General features: G+C 44.0%; 2 protein-coding genes across 6 annotated transcripts in view; one reads left to right on the plus strand and one right to left on the minus strand.

Annotated features, from left to right (window-relative positions):
* LOC135056882 (oocyte zinc finger protein XlCOF7.1-like) overlaps positions 1–20,609 on the minus strand; it is a 156,868-nt gene that overhangs the window by 17,183 nt on the left and 119,076 nt on the right. The window contains exons 7-11 of the mRNA XM_063962625.1: positions 8,483–8,609; positions 6,720–6,911; positions 6,319–6,397; positions 6,103–6,200; positions 5,402–5,948 (exon numbers count right to left, since the gene is read on the minus strand). Coding sequence (XP_063818695.1) covers positions 5,402–5,948; positions 6,103–6,200; positions 6,319–6,397; positions 6,720–6,911; positions 8,483–8,609 — 1,043 coding nt within the window. The remainder of the gene's footprint in view (positions 1–5,401; positions 5,949–6,102; positions 6,201–6,318; positions 6,398–6,719; positions 6,912–8,482; positions 8,610–20,609) is intronic.
* Positions 11,730–20,609, plus strand: part of LOC135054510 (oocyte zinc finger protein XlCOF6.1-like) — a 31,155-nt gene continuing 22,275 nt past the window's right edge. For 3 of the 5 annotated variants that reach the window (XM_063957631.1, XM_063957635.1, XM_063957633.1), the window contains exons 1-4: positions 11,850–12,168; positions 13,653–13,731; positions 13,851–13,948; positions 14,082–14,241. In XM_063957631.1, coding sequence (XP_063813701.1) covers positions 13,698–13,731; positions 13,851–13,948; positions 14,082–14,241 — 292 coding nt within the window. In that variant the 5' untranslated portion in view covers positions 11,850–12,168; positions 13,653–13,697. The other 2 variants (XM_063957632.1, XM_063957636.1) reach the window with 2 other exon arrangements.

The following is a 20,609-nucleotide window of genomic DNA, read 5'->3' on the forward strand; positions in this document are numbered from 1 at the left end:
AGAAATGTGTGTCAAGGTAACACTGTGTCTCAATGCAGGCAGATACAATTGTTATTTAGGTAAACCACATAAATTGCAAAGAAGCAGCTGACTTATACCACTGATAGATGAAAATATTTGTATTTAGTTGTCACAATAACACAATGCAGACAGATGCAATTGTTTTGGGGTAGATCACATGGGCTGCAAGTAATAGTTGACTTATATCACTAAACGGTACCGTGTAAAAATATGACAATACCATTAGAGTATACCACTAGGGCTGCAAAAGCAGCTAACTGTTAAATCACATATACAGTTTGGCATAGGATATTGCGTGCGGATGCCTAGGCAGCACTAAGTCTCAATGCAGACAGATACAATTGTATCACTGAAAGGTACCGTGTGACAATATGACAATACCCTTAGAATATACCACTAGGACTGCAAAAGCAGCTAGCTGTTCAAACATATAAACAGTTGGGCATAGGATACTGCTTGAGAATATCTAGGCAGCACTATGTCTCAATGCAGACAGATACAATTGTTATAGGTGGATCACATAAGCTGCAGGAAGCAGCCAACTTCTATAACTGAGAGATACAAAAATTTGTATCTAGTTGACACTGTAACCAAAAATGCGGACAGATACAATTTGTTTTGAGATAAACTCCATAGGCTGCAAAGAGCAGCTGACTTCTATCATTGAAACATACAAATATTTGTATAAAGTTGTTATAAATAACAGATAGCTGGGAATACTACAGAGATGCTGACTCAATTCTCAACATGTGTTGTTTTTTGAGAAATTCAACATTAGAACCAGCACATACAACATGAGAGCAGCTGATATTCTAAATAGTTGAAGAGATACAATAATCACAATTACTAAGTACAGAATATCTATAGATTAGCACTGCTCAAGAAGTAAAAGGGTGAGAGCTCTCCTGCAGCCGTAATCCCTGAGGTCAGGAATAAATGCCTGACTGTATTGGTGGAGTTAATGATAAGAATGTTTAATTGGTGTAGTAATTGAACACTACACCAATAAAATGACAGCTGACAATTAGATTCCCTGCATTAGATAAGTGTCATAAATCTGTGCACAATAACCAGGGGTTTATTATTCGCACTGATTGGCAGCTGGAAGAACGATTACCCTGCAATGGGTGAATACCCTGTATAGATGTGAAAAATGGGCAGGGAAACGTCAGGTAAGTAATGTTTCCGGCATTGGTGTTGCCAAGGAAACGATCCGTGCTGTATGCACAGAATGGGGGCAGCTTCTCCCTTGTGATTGCGCTGCGCACACAGGGAGAAAGCTGACCCGGGAGGCTGGAGTACGCTGCGGGGAGCGGTGATATACTTGCGGCGTGTGCTGCGGCGTGTGCTGGAAGGAGTCCGCCTGTCGGAGCCCCGTTGCCGAGGTCCCGGAGGTCGGGTGCCGGACCGGAAGTGACGCGCGTTTCGCTGGGAGGAGCTTGTTCACATGATCGTCTGATCTGTGAGCCCTCCGTATCTGTCCGTAAACCCTGCACAGTTCCAGAAATAGCCTGAGCGCTGTAGCTGCTCAGACGGTGTTACTGTGAAACAGACTTATCGCCTCACATTATTTCCGTGCAGCGGACGAATGTGACTTCAAATCAGCCATCACCGCTCAAAGAGGATCAGGGCAGAGGTCCTTATTTGGACCCGTATGTAGAAGACACACTGTGCAAGTGGATGCTGTTCCAGTTATTATGCATACACAAAGTATATAAATAAAAAAAATGATTTAGGTGTGCTTGAGTGCACCACACGTTGGCATCCTCCAGTGGCCGTGTGATGGAGGCTGACCACATTCCTGCAGCAAGAGACGGGAAGTATAAAATGGCATCCACAGCACGTTATGTTAAACACTTACACACATATATATATATATATATATGCAAGCAAGCCAGCTGGATGGCACTCACGGAGACTGGATATATTCAACAAACAGACAGCTGAAGCTGGTGGGCAGTCAACGTTTCAGAATTTTACTTCTTTTTTCAGAAGTAAAATTCTGAAACGTTGACTGCCCACCAGCTTCAGCTGTCTGTTTGTTGAATATATCCAGTCTCCGTGAGTGCCATCCAGCTGGCTTGCTTGCATATATGGTGTGTCCAGGTCGGGCACTGGAGCGTGTTGTGTTTTTCAGTGAGGTGGAGTGCCGAACATCATTGGTCTTTATATATATATATATATATATTACACACACACACACACACCTCATCTTAGGCTTTTTAATAGCCTGTTGTGCCCTTAGTTATGTAAGCACACAAATACACTTACTACAACCACCTATTATACTTTTAGAAATAGCTGGACTGGGGCATCTAATTATATATATATATATATATATATATATATATATATATGTGTGTGTATAACTCTATATATGTATATACATCTAATACATACATATATATATATATATATATATGTATGTATCTGTGTATGTGTATATATCCCCCACAGGTATAACCCAGTGCATACTGGCAGATGGAGATGGATATTATATATACATCCCCATTGCTGAAGCGTGAGCTGACCGCTGCCGTGGCTGTGACCGCAATGTTATCCGGAGGCCCCTCACTAAAAAACCTACCCAACACCCAGAGCTGCTGCAGCGTGAGCTGACCGCCCACTCATTGGCGCGGCTGTGACTGTGCCTTGTGGGGATCAGTGAGGGGGGGCGGGGCGACGGTCTGCAGGCCGCAATGTTATCCGGAGACCCTTCACTACAAAATGTTTTTTTAAATTGAAAGTCTGGAGCCTAAGTCCAGGATGTACTATCCCATGAGGCACATAAAAAACAATGAGGCATCTTGGGAGTATGGAGGGCAAGGAGGGTTACACATTTAAATATTTAAATGTGCCTATCCCTGCTATCACACCGCCCATATCTCAAGAGTACTCCAGTGACCCCTAGTGGATGAAATAGAAACGTTTTTGAAATACATCAACAGCAAAAGATTAAAGAAAGAGTATAGGCCCTTTAAAAGGCAATTTGGGCGTCCTACTCAAACATGACATAGACATAGCGGAAGAATTATTGAGTTATTCTCATCAGTATTCACAAGAGATGGCGGGATCGACGTATAACCTCAGTGCTTATTTAAATGAGGAGGTAGTCTATAACCGATTTTAAAAAATTAAGATTAATAAGTCACCTGGTCCCAATGGAATTCACCCAAGGGTTCTCATGGAGCTACACTCTGAAATAGCAAGACCCTTATATTTGATTTTCAATGACGCACTTATATTAGGCATGGTCCCCAAAGACTGGCGTATAGCGGAAGTAGTGCCGATATGTAAAATGCGAAGCATATCTGAGCCGGGTAACTATAGACCAGTTAGTATTACATCTATAGTAGGGAAAGTACTGGAAGGTATTTTAAGGGGTATCCGGACTCCAGGTCGACAGCACAAAGGTCGACACACTTTAGGTCGACACCAATTGGTCGACACACATTAGGCCGACAGGGTCAAAAGGTCGACAGGGTCAAAAGGTCGACAGGAACAAGGTCGACATGGAAAAAGGTCGACATGAGTTTTTCATGATTTTATTCTTTTTTTGAACCTTTTCATACTTAACGATCCACGTGGACTACGATTGGAACGGTAAAGTGTGCCGAGCGAAGCGGTAGCGGAGCGAAGGCACCATGCCCGAAGCATGGCGAGCGAAGCGAGCCATGCGAGGGGACGCGGTGCACTAATTCGGGTTCCCGGTCACTCTACGAAGAAAACGACACCAAAAAAACATAAAAAACTCATGTCGACCTTTTTCCATGTCGACCTTGTTCCTGTCGACCTTTTGACCCTGTCGACCTTTTGACCCTGTCGACCTAATGTGTGTCGACCAATTGGTGTCGACCTAAAGTGTGTCGACCTTTGTGCTGTCGACCCTGAGTCCCAGACCCTTTTAAGGGATAGAATACAGGAGTTCCTTGAAACCAATAAGGTTATTAATAGGAACCAACATGGATTTGTGAAGGATAGATCATGTCAAACAAACTTACTAGGCTTTTATGAAACAGTTAGTGCGAACCTTAATCAGGGTAAGGAGGTGGATGTAATCTTTTTAGATTTTGCTAAAGCTTTCAATACAGTACCTCACATGAGGCTTATTTATAAATTAAGAGAACTTGGACTAAGGAGCACAATATGCACTTGGGTTAGAAGTTGGTTGGATAAAAGGGAGCAGCGCATTGTGGTAAATGGTACGTTTTCGATTTGGACTGAGGTACTTAGTGGTGTGCCACAAGGGTCTGTACTTGGACCACTATTGGTCAACATATTCAAACATGATCTAGAAGCAGGTCTAGAGAGCATAGTGTCAATTTTTTCGGATGATACCAAATTGTGTAAGGTTATAAATTTGGCGGAGGATGCCAAGTCTCTACAGAACGACTTATTTAAACTGGAAACATGGGCTTTAAAATGGAGAATGAGGTTCAACATAGACAAATGTGAGGTAACGCACTTCGGTAGCAAGAACAAGAACACTACCTACACACTAAATGGGGAATAACTAGGGGATTCTGTACTGGAAAAAGATTTAGGTGTTCATATAGATAACAAACTTAGCAGTAGTGTCCAAAGTAGGACTGCAGCAAAGAAGACAAACAAAGTATTAGCATGCATAAAGCAGGGAATTGATGCAAGGGATGAGAGTGTTATACTCCCGTTATATAAATCACTAGTGAGGCCACATCTCGACTACTGTGCACAATTTTGGGCACCATACTACAAAAAGGATATCCTGGAACTAGAAAAAGTTGAGAGACGGGCGACCAAATTGATAAAGGGCATGGAGACTCTAGAATATGAGGAAAGGCTTGCAAGACTAGACATGTTTACACTGGAAAAGAGGAGACTAAAAGGGGATATGATTAACATTTACAAATATATAAGGTGTCTATACACAAAGCTTGCGGGGGATTTGTTTTTGGTAAGATCATCAAAAAGGACACGTGGACAGCTACTAAGGTTGGAGGGAGAGGAGATGTCGCACACAGAGACAGAAAGGTCTCTTCACAGTAAGGACAATACGTATTTGGAATTTCCAGCCTGAGAGAGTAGTAACAGCGGACTCTGTCATTACTTTTAAGAATGGGCTAGAAAAATTCCTAATGGATAAGACTATACAGGGTTATGGTGGGTAAATCATATACTGTAGTAATAAAAAAAACTTATTATTTTAGTTTACGGCTAAACATTCACCACAGCTAGAATTAATCTTAAAAATATTTCCGTGTAGGAGATCACTAACAGGTTGAACTCGATGGACAAATTGTCTTTTTTCAATCTCAGAAACTATGTTACTATAACAGATTGTTGTAGTAAATAAGCAAGGAGAATATGTGACTCTTTTCTGTAATAAGTGTTTATTACTCACCTGTGCGGATATCTGTAGGGACTTCCTCCTCCTTACGCTGCTGATCACCCCTCACATACGTCTCTTCTTCTCCCTCTATATCTTCTGCCTTTATAACAGTCACATACGTCTCTTCTTCTCCCTCTGTATCTTCTAACTTCATATCAGTCACATACGTCTCTTCTTCTCCCTCTGTATCTTCTGCCTTCATAATAGTCACATACGTCTCTTCTTCTCCCTCTGTATCTTCTGCCTTCATATCAGTCACATACGTATCATCTTCTCCCTCTGCATCTTCTGCCTTCATAATAGTCACATACGTCTCTTCTTCTCCCTCTGTATCTTCTGCCTTCATATCAGTCACACACGTCTCTTCTTCTCCCTCTATATCTTCTGCCTTTATATCAGTCACATACGTCTCTTCTTCTTCTCCCTCTATATCTTCTGCCTTCATATCAGTCACATACGTCTCTTCTTCTCCCTCTGTATCTTCTGCCTTCATATAACTCACACACGTCTCTTCTTCTCCCTCTATATCTTCTACCTTAATATTAGTCAGATCTTCATCCTAAATAATCCATAAATAATCCGTAACATAAAAAACTCTAATATCATTGCTAGTAAATAGTATAATATCAGTGTATAATATACACACAGCTCCTCCACAGATCATATAGTGACAGTCACTTTGGTATATTGGTGAGACCCAAAATCCCACCTACCTGATCCTCCTGTGGGATCCTGTGATTCTCCTCTGTACAATCCTGGGAATACAGAGGACGGGGACATCTCTCTGGGGTATCTCTGTTACTGGGTCCATCTGTAGTAGACACACAGTGACTGAGTACAGTGTATATATGTGATTATCAGATGATGTGTGTATATAGGGGACCCCATACCTGCTCTCCCCTGTACAATACATGACAGTCTCTTCTTACCCAGTGATGTGAGGGGCCGGTGATTCTCCATCATCACGTCCTTGTACTGACCCCTGTGTTCCTCTATATACTCCCCCTCCTGCATGGAGACATAGACAGTGACATCCTGACACCTTATAGGCACCTGACACACACAGTGATACAGTCATCACCCAGACACGTCCCCTGGTGTCACTGTATAATGTCCCATTCCCAGCAGTCACCTCTCCAGTCATCACCCAGACACGTCCCCTGGTGTTACTGTATAATGCCTCATTCCCAGCAGTCATCTCTCCAGTCATCACCCAGACACGTCCCCTGGTGTTACTGTATAATGCCCCATTCCCAGCAGTCACCTCTGCAGTCATCACCCAGACACGTCCCCTAGCGTTACTATATAATGCCCCATTCCCAGCAGTCACCTCTCCAGTCAGCAGTTGAATGATCTTGTTGGTGAGTTCCAGGATCTTCTGGTCATTGTGTCTCTCATGTATCAGTGAGTGAGGTGGAGGCACCGTGATGAGACTGTGGGTCCTTCTCAGTCCTTCTGAAACACGGGGACGGCTGCTGGGTGTCTCACGCTCACTGTATGTCTTCTTCACTACTGTGCAATCCTGTGAAATTGGGGAGACATCAAACATCATTGTATAAACTCCCAGATCCCCTCACCTCCCCAGTCATGTCCCTGTATTATTACTATAGATATAAGTGATGTCACTGTGATGCTTCCAGATCCCCTCACCCCCCAGTCATGTCCCTGTATTATTAATACAGATATAAATGATGACACTATGACACTCCCAGATCCCCTCACCTCTCCAGTCATGTCCCCTTACTATTACTATAGATTTAAGTGATGTCACGGTGACACTCCCAGATCCCCTCACCTTCCCAGTCATGTCCCTGTATTATTACTATACATATAAGTGATGTCACTGTGACAATCCAAGACACCATCACCTCCCCAGTTATGTCCCTGTATTATTAATACAGATATAAGTGGTCACTGTGACAATCCCAGATCCCCTCACCTCCCCAGTCATGTCCCTGTATTATTACTATAGCTATAAGTGATGTCAGTGACACTCCCAGATCCCCCGACCTCCCCAGTCATGTCCCTGTATTATTACTATAGATATAGGTGATGTCCCTGTGACATTATCAAATCCCCTTACCTCCCCGGTCATGTCCCTGTATTATTACTATAGATATGTGATGTCACTGTGACACTCCCAGATCCCCTCACCTCCCCAGTCATGTCCCCGTATTATTACTATAGATATAGGTGATGTCCCTGTGACATTATCAAATCCCCCTACTTCCCCGGTCATGTCCCTGTATTATTACTATAGATATAAGTGATGTCACTGTGACACTCCCAGATCCCCTCACCTCCCCAGTCATGTCCCTGTATTATTACTATAGATATAAGTGATGTCACTGTGACACTCCCAGACATCCTCACCTCCCCAGTAATGTCCCTGTATTATTACTATAGATATAGGTGATGTTCTTGTGACATTATCATATCCCCTCACCTCCCCAGTCATGTCCCTGTATTATTAGTATAGATATAGGTGATGTCCCTGTGACATTATCAAATCCCCTCACCTCCCCAGTCATGTCCCTGTATTATTACCATAGCTATAAGTGATGTCACTGTGACACTCCCATATCCCCTCACCTCCCCAGTCATGTCCCTGTATTATTACCATAGCTATAAGTGATGTCACTGTGACACTCCCATATCCCCTCACCTCCCCAGTCATGTCCCTGTATTATTACTATAGATATAGGTGATGTCCCTGTGACATTATCAACTCCCCCCACCTCCCCAGTCATGTCCCTGTATTATCACTACAGATATAAGTGATGTCACTGTGACAATCCCAGATCCCCTGACCTCCCCAGTCATGTCCCTGTATTATTACTATAGATATAAATGATGTCACTGTGACAATCCCAGATCCCCCAACCTCCCCAGTCATGTCCCTGTATTATTACTATAGATATAGGTGATGTCCCTGTGACATTATCAGATCCCCTCACCTCCCCTGTCATGTCCCTGTATTATTACTATAGATATAAGTGATGTCACTGTGACATTATCAAATCCCCTCACCTCCCCAGTCATGTACCCTATAGATATAAGTGATGTCACTGTGACACCCCCAGATCCCCTCACCTCCCCAGTCAGCAGGTAGATGATCTCCAGGGTGATAGTTATTATCCTTTCAGTCCTGTGACTCCTGTCCATGTCTATCTTCAGTGAATCAGTGAGAATACAGAATGTGTGACGTGTAATAAAGACTCTGTTATCTCATAGCAGGAGTGTCTATGAAGACTATCATCATTTTCTAATGTCATTCATTTGTTTCCGTCCCCCCCTTTTTCCTCACATCCTTCCATCTATTTGTTGGCATATTTCTGATTGACATATGACACGATATCCATAAAGAGAATTCTCATTATAGAAATATGACATATTGAAGAGCTATATATGCTGTGTCCATATGAACCATCTGCCTAGGGATATTGGGAATATTGATCAGATGCTAGATGGTAGTGTTAGGAATAAATATTAATAATTATCACTTAGCACTCATCACTTTTTCTGACCAATATGTTTCATTCCATATTCAAATATATAATAATAATCTTTGTTTTAGTCTATATGTTTATTTGCATATATACAGTGTTTAGATTCTGATATAAGTGCATAACAATGATATGCGAATGCATTACGAGCGGATTTGAATGTTATTATTATGTGCAAACTATTTATATTTTGAATGCGACCCTATTATGGTTGGCACAGTGGTTGGCAGAATCGCGGGGACGCCACTGAGTGATATAAATTGTGACGGGACAAAGCAACACATGTTAAGACGCGTTGCCCCGACAACCAAAATGTGTGTGTATCGCGTCAGGATACGCGCGCCTAGGCGTACGAGAATGACGCGACGCAATGGGTCCGACCGCGTCATCTGATGCGGCCGGACGGGGATGGATGACGCGACGGGATGGGATCCGATCGCGTCACCATTGCCTGTATAAACAGAACAACGGCCCCAGGTGAGGGGATGCAGACCCTAGTGTGGTTATTATAAAAGTGTGGTCTGGGATTAGACCTTAGTGAAAGCCTATAGATTATAAACACTGGGATATTACTCCATGTTTTAGATATAACCTTTTAAGTGGAATTTCCCCAAGCGGTCATGTGACCATTATACATGTGAATAAACACATTATTAAACTAATTTTTGGTACCTTATAAGTGTATTATCATATGGTTTACTGGAGATATATATGTTTGTTATTAATTGGTCATATTTTGAGATGAGCTGGTTGATCACAATCAATTATGCAAATGAGCAGCCATATTTGTTGGGTATATAAACCCTTACTTACAGCACAGTTAGCACCTTGAAAAAGTTGTGTGAACACAACGAAACGCGTTGGTGTGAGCTGCTCTCCCACTTCACTCCCTTGACTTACAACTATCTGGAGACAGAGGACCTGGACCAGGCCCCCACACGGAACCTCATGCACCTTTGTTGGAGGCAAACCATCTGAATTGAGGAATCCACTTTTACCACCATACCAAGGAACTGCAACATTGTGGGATGCAGAGCCGCTTAATATTCCTTGACAACCTGTGGTAACTATTGCTAACAAAAGACTTTTCTGTTGTTACATTTGGATACAGAAGGGGACTATACTATAGGAACAGGTCCTATCACCTCCTCCACCTTTTTTATCAAATTGAGTCCGGGAGATATGTCACATACCCTTTTCTAGGGTTTATTAACACTTTGTTATTGTTTACTCCATGGATGTTTTAGTGAACTTTTAAATAAATTGTTTGTGTATTAATCTGCTCATCTCATATATGACCACTTAGCGCTAGAATTTTATTGTTGTTGCCTATTTTTATGAGGTCTGAGCAACCTCTTGGTTTTTAGCTGCTGTGCAGAACCTCCCCAATCAGCGCCTGGAGAGAATCACCTGAGGGTGGTTTCTTTCCCTTCTGCAATGTCCCTGTATTATTACTATAGATATAGGTGATGTCCCTGTGACATTATCAACTCCCCCCACCTCCCCAGTCATGTCCCTGTATTATCACTACAGATATAAGTGATGTCACTGTGACACTCTCAGATCCCCTCACCTCCCCAGTCATGTCCCTGTATTATCACTACAGATATAAGTGATGTCACTGTGACAATCCCAGATCCCCTGACCTCCCCAGTCATGTCCCTGTATTATTACTATAGATATAAATGATGTCACTGTGACACTCCCAGACACCCTCACCTCCCCAGTCATGTCCCTGTATTATTACTATAGATATAGGTGATGTCCCTGTGACATTATCAGAACCCCTCACTTCCCCAGTCATGTCCCTGTATTATTACTATAGATATAAGTGATATCACTGTGACATTATCAAATCACCTCACCTCCCCAGTCATGTACCCTATAGATATAAGTGATGTCACTATGACACCCCCAGATCCCCTCACCTCCCCAGTCAGCAGGTAGATGATCTCCAGGGTGATAGTTATTATCCTTTCAGTCCTGTGACTCCTGTCCATGTCTATCTTCAGTGAATCAGTGAGAACACAGAATGTGTGACGTGTAATAAAGACTCTGTTATCTCATAGCAGGAGTGTCTAGGAATAAATGTAATAAATATTATATATACCCACAGGCCACTCCCACTGTATAATAATAATAATAACAGGACACCACAGGTTGCTCCCCCTGTATAATAATAATAATAATAATAACAACAGGACACCACAGGCTGCTCCCACTGTATAATAGTAATAATAAGAGGACATCACAGGCTACTTCTCCTGTATAATAATAATAACAGGACATCACAGGCTACTCCTCCTGTATAATAATAATAATAATAATAACAACAGGACACCACAGGCTGCTCCTCCTGTATAATAATAATAATAATAATAACAACAGGACATCACAGGCTACTCCTCCTGTATAATAATAATAATAACAACAGGACACCACAGGCTACTCCTCCTGTATAGTAATAATAACAACTACAGGACACCCCAGGCTGCTCCTCTTGTATAATAATAATAATCATAACAACAGGACACCATAGGCTGTTCCCCCTGTAGTAAAATAATAATAACAGGACACCACAGGCTGCTCCTCCTGTATAATATAATAATAATAATAATATATAGCACCATTACCTGACGTCTCCTCTCCGCTCCTTCCCACCTAGAGACCCGGATGTTGTTATGGAGCACAGGGGGCGGGGATTAGGCCGGAAGTAAGGTGATACGCGGAAGTGTAGTGGAACGCACAGGATGAATGAGTGGTGGCCCGCACGGGCCGGAAGTGAGCGGGAACGCGGAAGTAGGGTGGAACGCACAGAGCGGAAGTGGCGTGTCCCGGGCTCCGGAGGTGTACTGCTGCAGAGGGCTCCGGGCTGGGGTTCCCAGCTGTGTGTGTGGCGGATGATTAGTGATATAGGGGGCGGTATATGAGTACAGGACCTCCACTAGGTGAGTACTCTGCTTGGTAATTTCAGTTGCTTACACTCTCTCGTCCTGCAGGAGACCCCCGGTCCAATGTGGAGTCTCCCACTGCCCTGCATATTTAAACAAAGCACACGGATTTCCCATTGCCCAGTCAGTAATCTTTACTTTGTAAGTGGCACATCCATAAGTCAGGCTCAGGCACGGTGTGAAAAAGTGGACCTGATTTTGCACTACGACCCGGACAACTGCCGTAAGCCCCCAAGCCCACCACCTGACCGGGTAGCAGCGGAGAGGAGTCGGCAACCAATACCAGAGCTGCCACAGATCCTGAATCCAACGTGAAGACAAGGTAGCGGCCGGAACTACTAATTTTATTTATTTTTAGACCCCGATCCCCTTCAATTGTGGACTGCTAGCCAGGACCGTGACTAGGTGTGTGCAGATGGTGCTTTGCACACAGCACATTTGCTCTGTGTGCGCACCTTCCACACATATTCAGAGTGGACACATAATCTACTGCTCCCCTGTGTGTTACTGTCTTGTGCCGCTGTGCCGCCCAGTGTGTTACTGTCCTGTGCCGCTGTGCCCCCCTGGTGTGTTACTGTCCTGTGCCGCTGTGCCCCCCTGGTGTGTTACTGTCCTGTGCCGCTGTTCCCCCCCTGGTGTGTTATTGTCCTGTGCCGCTGTTCCCCCCTGTGTGTTACTGTCCTGTGCCGCTGTTCCCCCCTGTGTGTTATTGTCCTGTGCCGCTGTTCCCCCCCTGTGTGTTATTGTCCTGTGCCGCTGTTCCCCCCTGTGTGTTACTGTCCTGTGCCGCTGTGCCCCCCCTCAGTGTGTTACTATACTGTGCCGTTGTGCCCCCCTCAGTGTGTTACTGTCCTGTGCCGCTGTGCCCTCCTGTGTGTTACTGTCCTGTGCCACTGTGCCCCCCTGTGTGTTACTGTCCTGTGCCTCCTTGTGTGTCTGTATGTTATTATTTCTCTTTCTGCAGCTTAGAGATATTTTTTAGAAAACAAACGTAAATCAGCCAAAAATTTCTGAGGAAAACAGGACAAATTTGAATACAACAAGGTACCTCACAGAAAGATGATATATGCTACAAACATAATGGGGGCAAGTGCAGGAGGAAACAAATATCAAAGCAATACTATAATATAAAAAAAATCCAAAAGGTGGGGTGAGAGGTACAATATCTATGCATAGGGCAGTAATATAATTAGAGGGGGGGAATCAAATACATAAAGATGAATCTCATACCAATTGGTCTATCCCAGAAAAAGTGACTAAACCCTATAAAACACACTCTGCAACTAAATATCAAACTGTCTGGTGATACATTTTCAAAAACGTTTCCTCTTTCTATTGAAAAATAAAGCATACAAAAAATGAATCTCGCTATTTAAAGGTGGCGCTTTTATCAGTGGAACATTCTTCTTCTTCTTCTTCTTCCAGGACCATATTGTGTGTGTCAGGTTCCTATTAGTTGTCAGGGGGTAGAGGCTAGAATCAAGTGGGCTAAGGGACCTTTTCCGCAAGGGGGAGGAGTTACGCCACAAGGGGGAGGAGCTACGGCAGCGGGATAGTTCCTCTACTATCCACGCCACCCACTATTACCTTTAGTAATTAGGTGGTGAGCGAAGCGGAGCGAGCCACCGTGCCCGAAGCGTGGCGAGCGAAGCGAGCCCGCGAGGGTACTTTTCGGGTACCCTGTTCGCCCGTAGCTCCTCCCCCTGGTGACGTAGCTCCTCCCCTCAATACGTCACAAGGTCCCTTCAGCCCCTCCGATATAGAACCAACCGTTGTCAGGGTGTCACTGTCTATGTCTCCATGCAGGAGTGGGAGTATATAGAGGAACACAGGGGTCTGTACAAGGACGTAATGATGGAGAATCACCGGCCCCTTACATCACTGGGTAAGAGGAGACTGTCATGTATTGTACAGGGGAGAGCAGGTATGGGGGCCCCCTATATACACACATCATCTGATAATCACATATATACACTGTACTCAGTCACTGTGTGTCTCCTACAGATGGGCCCAGTAACAGAGATACCCCAGAGAGATGTGCCCGTCCTCTGTATTCCCAGGATTGTACAGAGGAGACTCACAGGATCCCACAGGAGGATCAGGTAGGTGGGATTTAGGGTCTCGCCAATATACCAAAGTGACTGTCACTATATGACCTGTAGAGCAGCTGTGTGTCTAATATTATTCTGTTTTATCTCAGTACCATTAAAGTATTATTGATTTTTGGTTATTTAGGGTGAAGATCTGACTGTTATTAAGCTAGAAGATGTAGAGGAAGAAGAAGAGACGTATGTAACTGATATGAAGGCAGAAGATATAGATGGAGAAGAAGAGATGTACGTGAGGGGTGATCAGCAGTGTAAGGAGGAGGAAATCTCTACAGATATCAGCACAGGTGAGTAATAAACTTATTACAGATAATAGTCACACATTCTCCTTGCTCAGTCACTACAGCAATCTCTTATACTACATCCTCCTCTGTCAAACTAATGATAGTGCTTCTGTCCAGTAAGGTAGTCAGGAACCATCAGCCCCTATTATACTCCTTCTCTCCCACTCACATCATGTCACTGTGTGTTACCAGCCCAGAGATCTGACCAGTCTCCCCCCACACTCTTTGGTGTATCTCATACATCAGGAGCCATCAGCCCCTATTATACTCCTGCTCTCCCCTCACATCATGTCACTGTGTGTTACCAGCCCAGAGATCTGACCAGTCTCCTCCCCACACTCTCTGGTGTATCTCATACATCAGGAGACATCAGCCCCTATTATACTCCTGCTCTTCCCCTCACATCATGTCACTGTGTGTTACCAGCCCAGAGAGCTGACCAGTCTCCTCCGCATATTCTCTGGTGTATCTCATACATCAGGAGCCATCAGCCCCTATTATACTCCTGCTCCCCCCTCACATCATGTCACTGTGTGTTACCAGCCCAGAGATCTGACCAGTATCCTCCCCACACTCTCTGGTGTATCTCTTACATCAGGAGACATCAGCCCCTATTATACTCCTGCTCTCCCCCTCACATCATGTCACTGTGTGTTACCAGCCCAGAGAGCTGACCAGTCTCCTCCGCATATTCTCTCGTGTATCTCGTACATCAGGAGCCATCAGCCCCTATTATACTCCTGCTCCCACCTCATATCATGTCACTGTGTGTTACCAGCCCAGAGAGCTGACCAGTCTATCCGCATATTCTCTGGTGTACCTCATCATGGGTTGTTTGAGATTTTCAGATCCTGGGCAAAGCTAGTTTGGGGTAAGAACATCTAGCAGCGCAGGGAAACCAGGCATTTATGCTAATTTACATTGCTAAATACAGCGGTATTGAAAGAATAATTAGGGGGAGTGGGTTTGACAGAGCACACATTTTCCTGGAGCAATTGATTTGGGTCCCTATATGGATTTGGGGTCTGACCCTATTTGTTCCGTCAACTCTACCTTGAAGTTTCTACCATTACGTTTCATTATCTTTTGGGTTATTGTCTGACATAGGACCTGAAACTACAGGTTGCTTGTCACAAGACCTTGCTGTCACGAGTCCAATGGCTGGTTGCTACACCAACACCTTCCCTCAGGGGAGAAGATACTCCATGGTTTCCTGCCTTCCCTGTTATATCATCCACCTAGATGAATCCCCTAGATGCTGCCTTCACCTTGCCCCAGCACAGTGACCTCTGATGGTTAGGGAGGCCACAATATTGGTATTCCTGCTTGATGGGTGACATATCTCCAGTTTACAGAATCTTCTCAAGTAGTTTACAAACTGCTCTATTTGCAACACTACTTCCTAGATCTACTTGAGCAATACTTCTGCCTGCTCTTTCCCCAGGCCAGTGGTCCAGTGCTGGAACCAGCTTTCACTGGCATGAAACAGCCAGTAATTCCTCAACTGAAGGTGAGAATGGATTGCACACGAGCCTTCAGTCTCGTCATACCTACACAAGATTCCAGTGCCATGTCCTACAGCTCTTTGTTCCTTCTCTATGCTCCATTGTCATCTAGGTTCACAATACAGAGATCTCTTGTCGGCTTCCCGCTAGTGTCTGTCTGACTCTCACCTTCCTACCTTCATTACACCAGGACCCATTCCCAATGTTACCCTCTCATATGGGACACCGCATCATTCATCAGGCCTGAGTCCATCCTACTGCTCTGACCCATACTCTAGCATCAGATAAGTTTTACTCACTTTTACAAAAAAAAATCACAGCAACATTCCACATAGAATTGCTATCAGTGGATCAGAAGCTAAAAGTGGAAATTGTGTTTCGTGGGTGGTGGCATTAGAACACAGGTTCTCAATCTTGGTTCTAAGGACCCCAAACAGTGCAAGTTTTCCGGTTCTTCTCACTGAATCACAAGTGAAATAATCGTCTCCAGCTTTGGATGCAGCGTCTGCAGGTAAAAGAAGTCGTCCGCAGACTGCCGTCCAACCAATTGTTCTTTAAACTGGATAAAATGCATCTTTGAGGTCTTTTCCACTACCTTCCTGGGGTGCATCATTTCTGTATCTGGCCTTCGGATGGACCCGGGGAAGCTACACGCAATCCTCGACTGGTCTTTGCCTACCTCTTTGAAAGCCATTAAAAGATTCCTCGATTTCGCCATCTACTATAAAAAATTAATCAAGTGGTTCTCCACTCTAGCAGCTCCCATTACAAGGTGCCAATCCCACCCAGTGGTCCGCTTTCCAAATTCTACATCAAGCCTTTATTTGCACACCAGTCCCACACCAGATGTCACTCGACCTTTCATCCTTGAGGTGGATGCATCCACCAAGGAAGTTGGGGCTGCACTTTCTCAACAATTCAAAGATGGTACTTTTCTCAGAAGTTTCTCCTGAGTTACTTGTCATCAAACTAGCTCTTGAGGAATGGCGATACCTTCTTGAAGGAGCAAAGTTTCCTGTAACCATGTTCACAGATCACAAAAATCTACTGTATTTGAAGTCAGCTCAATGTCTTAATCCATGACATTAGATGACTTACCAGCCGGGGTCACAAAATTGTAAAGCTAATGCACTTTTTTCGATCAGTGTACTCAGAAAAGGATTCCTCAGCTCTGGAAAAGTGTCCGATTCTCAATCCTGCATCCTTTTCCACATTGAAATTAGCTGCAACCCCACCTCCTGGGAAGATTTTTGTAGCCCCTAATCTTCAGAAGAAGCTTTTTCAGTGGGCTCACACTTCCTATTTTTTCAGGCCAAACTGGAGTCCAGAAAACTCTTGAATTTGTTCATCAGTCCTATTGGTGGCCCTCGCTGAAGACAGACATTCAAGAATTTGTTTCATCTTGTCAAATGCGCTCGGCATAAAAATTCTCAAGAGTCACCTGCTGCTCAGTTTCTGCCTCTTCCTATTCCCCATCATCCCTAGACCCATCTTCTGATGGACTTCATCATCACAGATCTCCCTCCATCAAAAGGTCATAATACCATTTGGGTCATTGTTGACAGTTTCTCAAAGATGGCCCATTTTGTTCTCATTGTACTTCCTCCAGCACCTCGTCTTGCTCAACTGTTCATTCAGGAGGTCTTTAGACGTCATGGGATGCCAGACGAAATCATCTTTGATAGAGGGGTAGTTTGTAGTGACATTTTGGAGATCTCTTTATTCACCATTACAAGTAAAATTCAAATTCTCCTTGTTATATCACCCCCAAACTGAGAGACTAAAATGATACCTAGAGGTTTTCCATGCCTGTATGTCTCCATCTCGGGAAGATTGGGTTGAACTTCGGCCCTGGGCAGAATTCAGCCACTACAATCGGTATCATATCGCTTCAAATTTGACACCCTTCCTGACAGTCTATGGGCTCCATCCATCCATGAGTTCCTGAATTCCAAATGTTCCCATTCTTTGATGTTCTTCCAGCAAAGTCCCTCATTCCAGAACTTCGCTAACATCTAGACTGAAGTGCATTCTGCATTGGTGAAATCCTCTGCATGGTATAAAGGCTGCGGATTGTAAATGCCCAGCAGTTCCAAGCTTAAAACCAGGAGATCGTGTATGGTTGTCTGTAATCTGAGACTACGATTTCCATCTATGAAGTTCTCGGTCAGTCCTAGCCAACCTGCTGCCAGCAGTCCCTACAAAAGGATTCCTGAAACTCTGACAGGTTGCCAGTGCATCGCCTCTCATTGCTCTCAGCGTGAGTAGGTTCTGTGCTCCATATTGTGCTCTCATTATGGTTTCTACTATGTATCATTATTCCAGTCCTAGAACCACCAATATAAGCCAGTCACAGTACCAATGTTCCCAGCACAGCATGTAGAACTATTGGTACAAAAGGATATCCCCAGCGCAAGCTAGAACGAATAAAAAAAATATAAATACCACTATATGTATAGTAAATATTCTTTATTGAAATGGATAATTGTTGCAAAATCTGGTATATAATAAAAAGGGTCTTTTTAAACTCCTAAGAAGATAATGCCTTGAATTAAATTCCCTTAACGAAATATATGGAAAGGTTAACTTGCCTATTACCGGTAAAACATACAGACAGAATAACATATAACATAAAAACATATAATTAAATAAATAATGCCCGATATGGGTATAGGTGAAAAGAGCTCAAAGGATTTGTTCCTGAGGTTCTGTGTCCAGATAGGAGATATTCCACCTATAGTGATGGATAAGGTGCTTGTATACACAGGGGGTGCACAATTCTGCTGCTTACTCCCTCTGGTTCCAAGTACACTCCAAGTTGATTAAATATAGCTGCTGTATTTGGTTCAGCTAATAGTGGATCAAAAGAAGTCAGTCACTGTTTTGTCTGAGTCCGTTTCTACAGGAAGTGGGGTCCCCAGATATTGATGTCCCATGCAGGTCAGAAATATAGGCAAAGTTATGAGGGTTGAATACCTCGAGTGATGTTCCGTGCTGCAGGTCTTCCAAATTGGTCCCCTGGTATCCTGTGCTCCCACTGACGGGTGAGGTCCGGAGTCCACCGGCGGATATCCCGACACGCAGTTCTCAGCGCTGAACGGCAGTGTGCAGGATCGATTCGTTCTGGGATCTACGCGTTTCACCTTACCAACAAGGCTTCTTCAGGATTACTGGTACCAGCTCAGTGTCTGGCTGCAGTACCATTGTTCCAAGCACAGCGCCCAGAATCACAGGTACCTACCCGTTGCTCAGTCTTACTACCACAGTCCGGTGTCCAGCCGCAGTACAGCTGTTCCCAGCACAGCATCCAGAGCCACCACTGCCAGCCCGGTGTCAAGTACCAGTACCACCGGTCCAGCATCCAGAACTATCATTCTCCAACCCTCATGCTTCCAGGGCAAAGCCCCACTGTATCCCTACGCCTTCTTAGTCTCAGCAGTCTGGACTCCTAGTCCTCTCTGAGAAAACCTACAATAATCTAGCTTCTGCTCATGCAAAGGAATTTTATCAGGCCGCCTAACTTATGTCCTACTGCTTCATTTCCAAACCCAGGTATGACGCGAACCCGGGAACACAAGCCAATCAAGTCCGGACATGCACAATTTAAGCTCATCCCTACTGGAATCCATGACATTAAAATTCTGTGTTGTATTTGGTGACACAGTTCTGCCCTATAGAATGTATTTCCACGTGTTGTGGAAGTAGCATCCAACGCAGATCATGCACAAGGTTCCCAGCTGTGCTAAACACCCTGAGTACACCCTGGATGGTGGGCAGCTTAAGTACATTATAGCTAGTTTGTACAAGTGGCTCCAAATTGCCATTTTTTTTCCTCTAAGTATTCTAAGGAAATTTGTGACATGCTAATTTGTATATTATCATTAAAGTAATCCTTCCCCATTCTGTTGATGCTTACTGTATCCGATTCAGTCACAGTAGAGGTGTCAATATATGTGTACATTTATTTTAAGCCTGATCAGATGTAAGTTTTCTCTCTGGTATGATGAGTTGATTGATCATTGCCAGGGGGTCTCTTGGAAAATGGCAGGTTTTTTTTCTGGTAGCAGTATTTGCAGGAGAAACTGAAGCAGGACACTTCATCTTACTTGAACTGACAACTTGCTCACAAGGAGCTCTTTAATCTCTTAAGATATGTATCTGTTGGAAAGACATTAGGATCAAGCCTGGTTGCCAAAAGATGTTGCAAACCCTCTGGTCCTGGTAAAGTGAATAAAGAACTTGATCTTCAAGCCCATTATACTTAGCAGAATCCCTTTAATTCATCTTTCTTCAGCTTCTCTAGCTGCTTTTCCAGTACTTTAATTCAGGGTATGACCTGGCTCAGGCTGGCAGTGTTTGCACTTCATTGGTTACAATTCCAAATGGTCACAGTAGCTAGCATAAAACCAAGAGTATTGGGGGTAATTCAGAGTTGATCGCAGCAGCAAATTTGTTAGCAGTTGGGCGAAACCATGTGCACTAACATTTGCAGAGAGAGTTAGATTTGGGTGGGTTATTTTGTTTCTGTGCAGGGTAAATACTGGCTGCTTTATTTTTACACTGCAATTTAGATTTCAGTTTGAACACACCCCACCCAAATCCAACTGTCTCTGCACATGTTATATCTGCCCCCCCCCCCCCCCTGCAGTGCACATGGTTTTGCCCAACTGCTAACAAATTTTCTGCTGCGATCAACTTTGATTTACGCCCTTGTCCAGTCTTCTGCAGTAGGGCAACATGTCCCCCCTCTACCTATCTCATGGCTTTATGTGTACATCTTGATGGCTGGTTGCTGTTCCTCCAGTCGCTGAAGCATAGAAAGGGTGAACTTACATCTGGGTACTATGTCTTGCTTCAGTTGGTGGC

The sequence above is a fragment of the Pseudophryne corroboree genome, chromosome 3, assembly GCF_028390025.1.
Source record: "Pseudophryne corroboree isolate aPseCor3 chromosome 3, aPseCor3.hap2, whole genome shotgun sequence".
NCBI classification, from domain to species: domain Eukaryota; kingdom Metazoa; phylum Chordata; class Amphibia; order Anura; family Myobatrachidae; genus Pseudophryne; species Pseudophryne corroboree.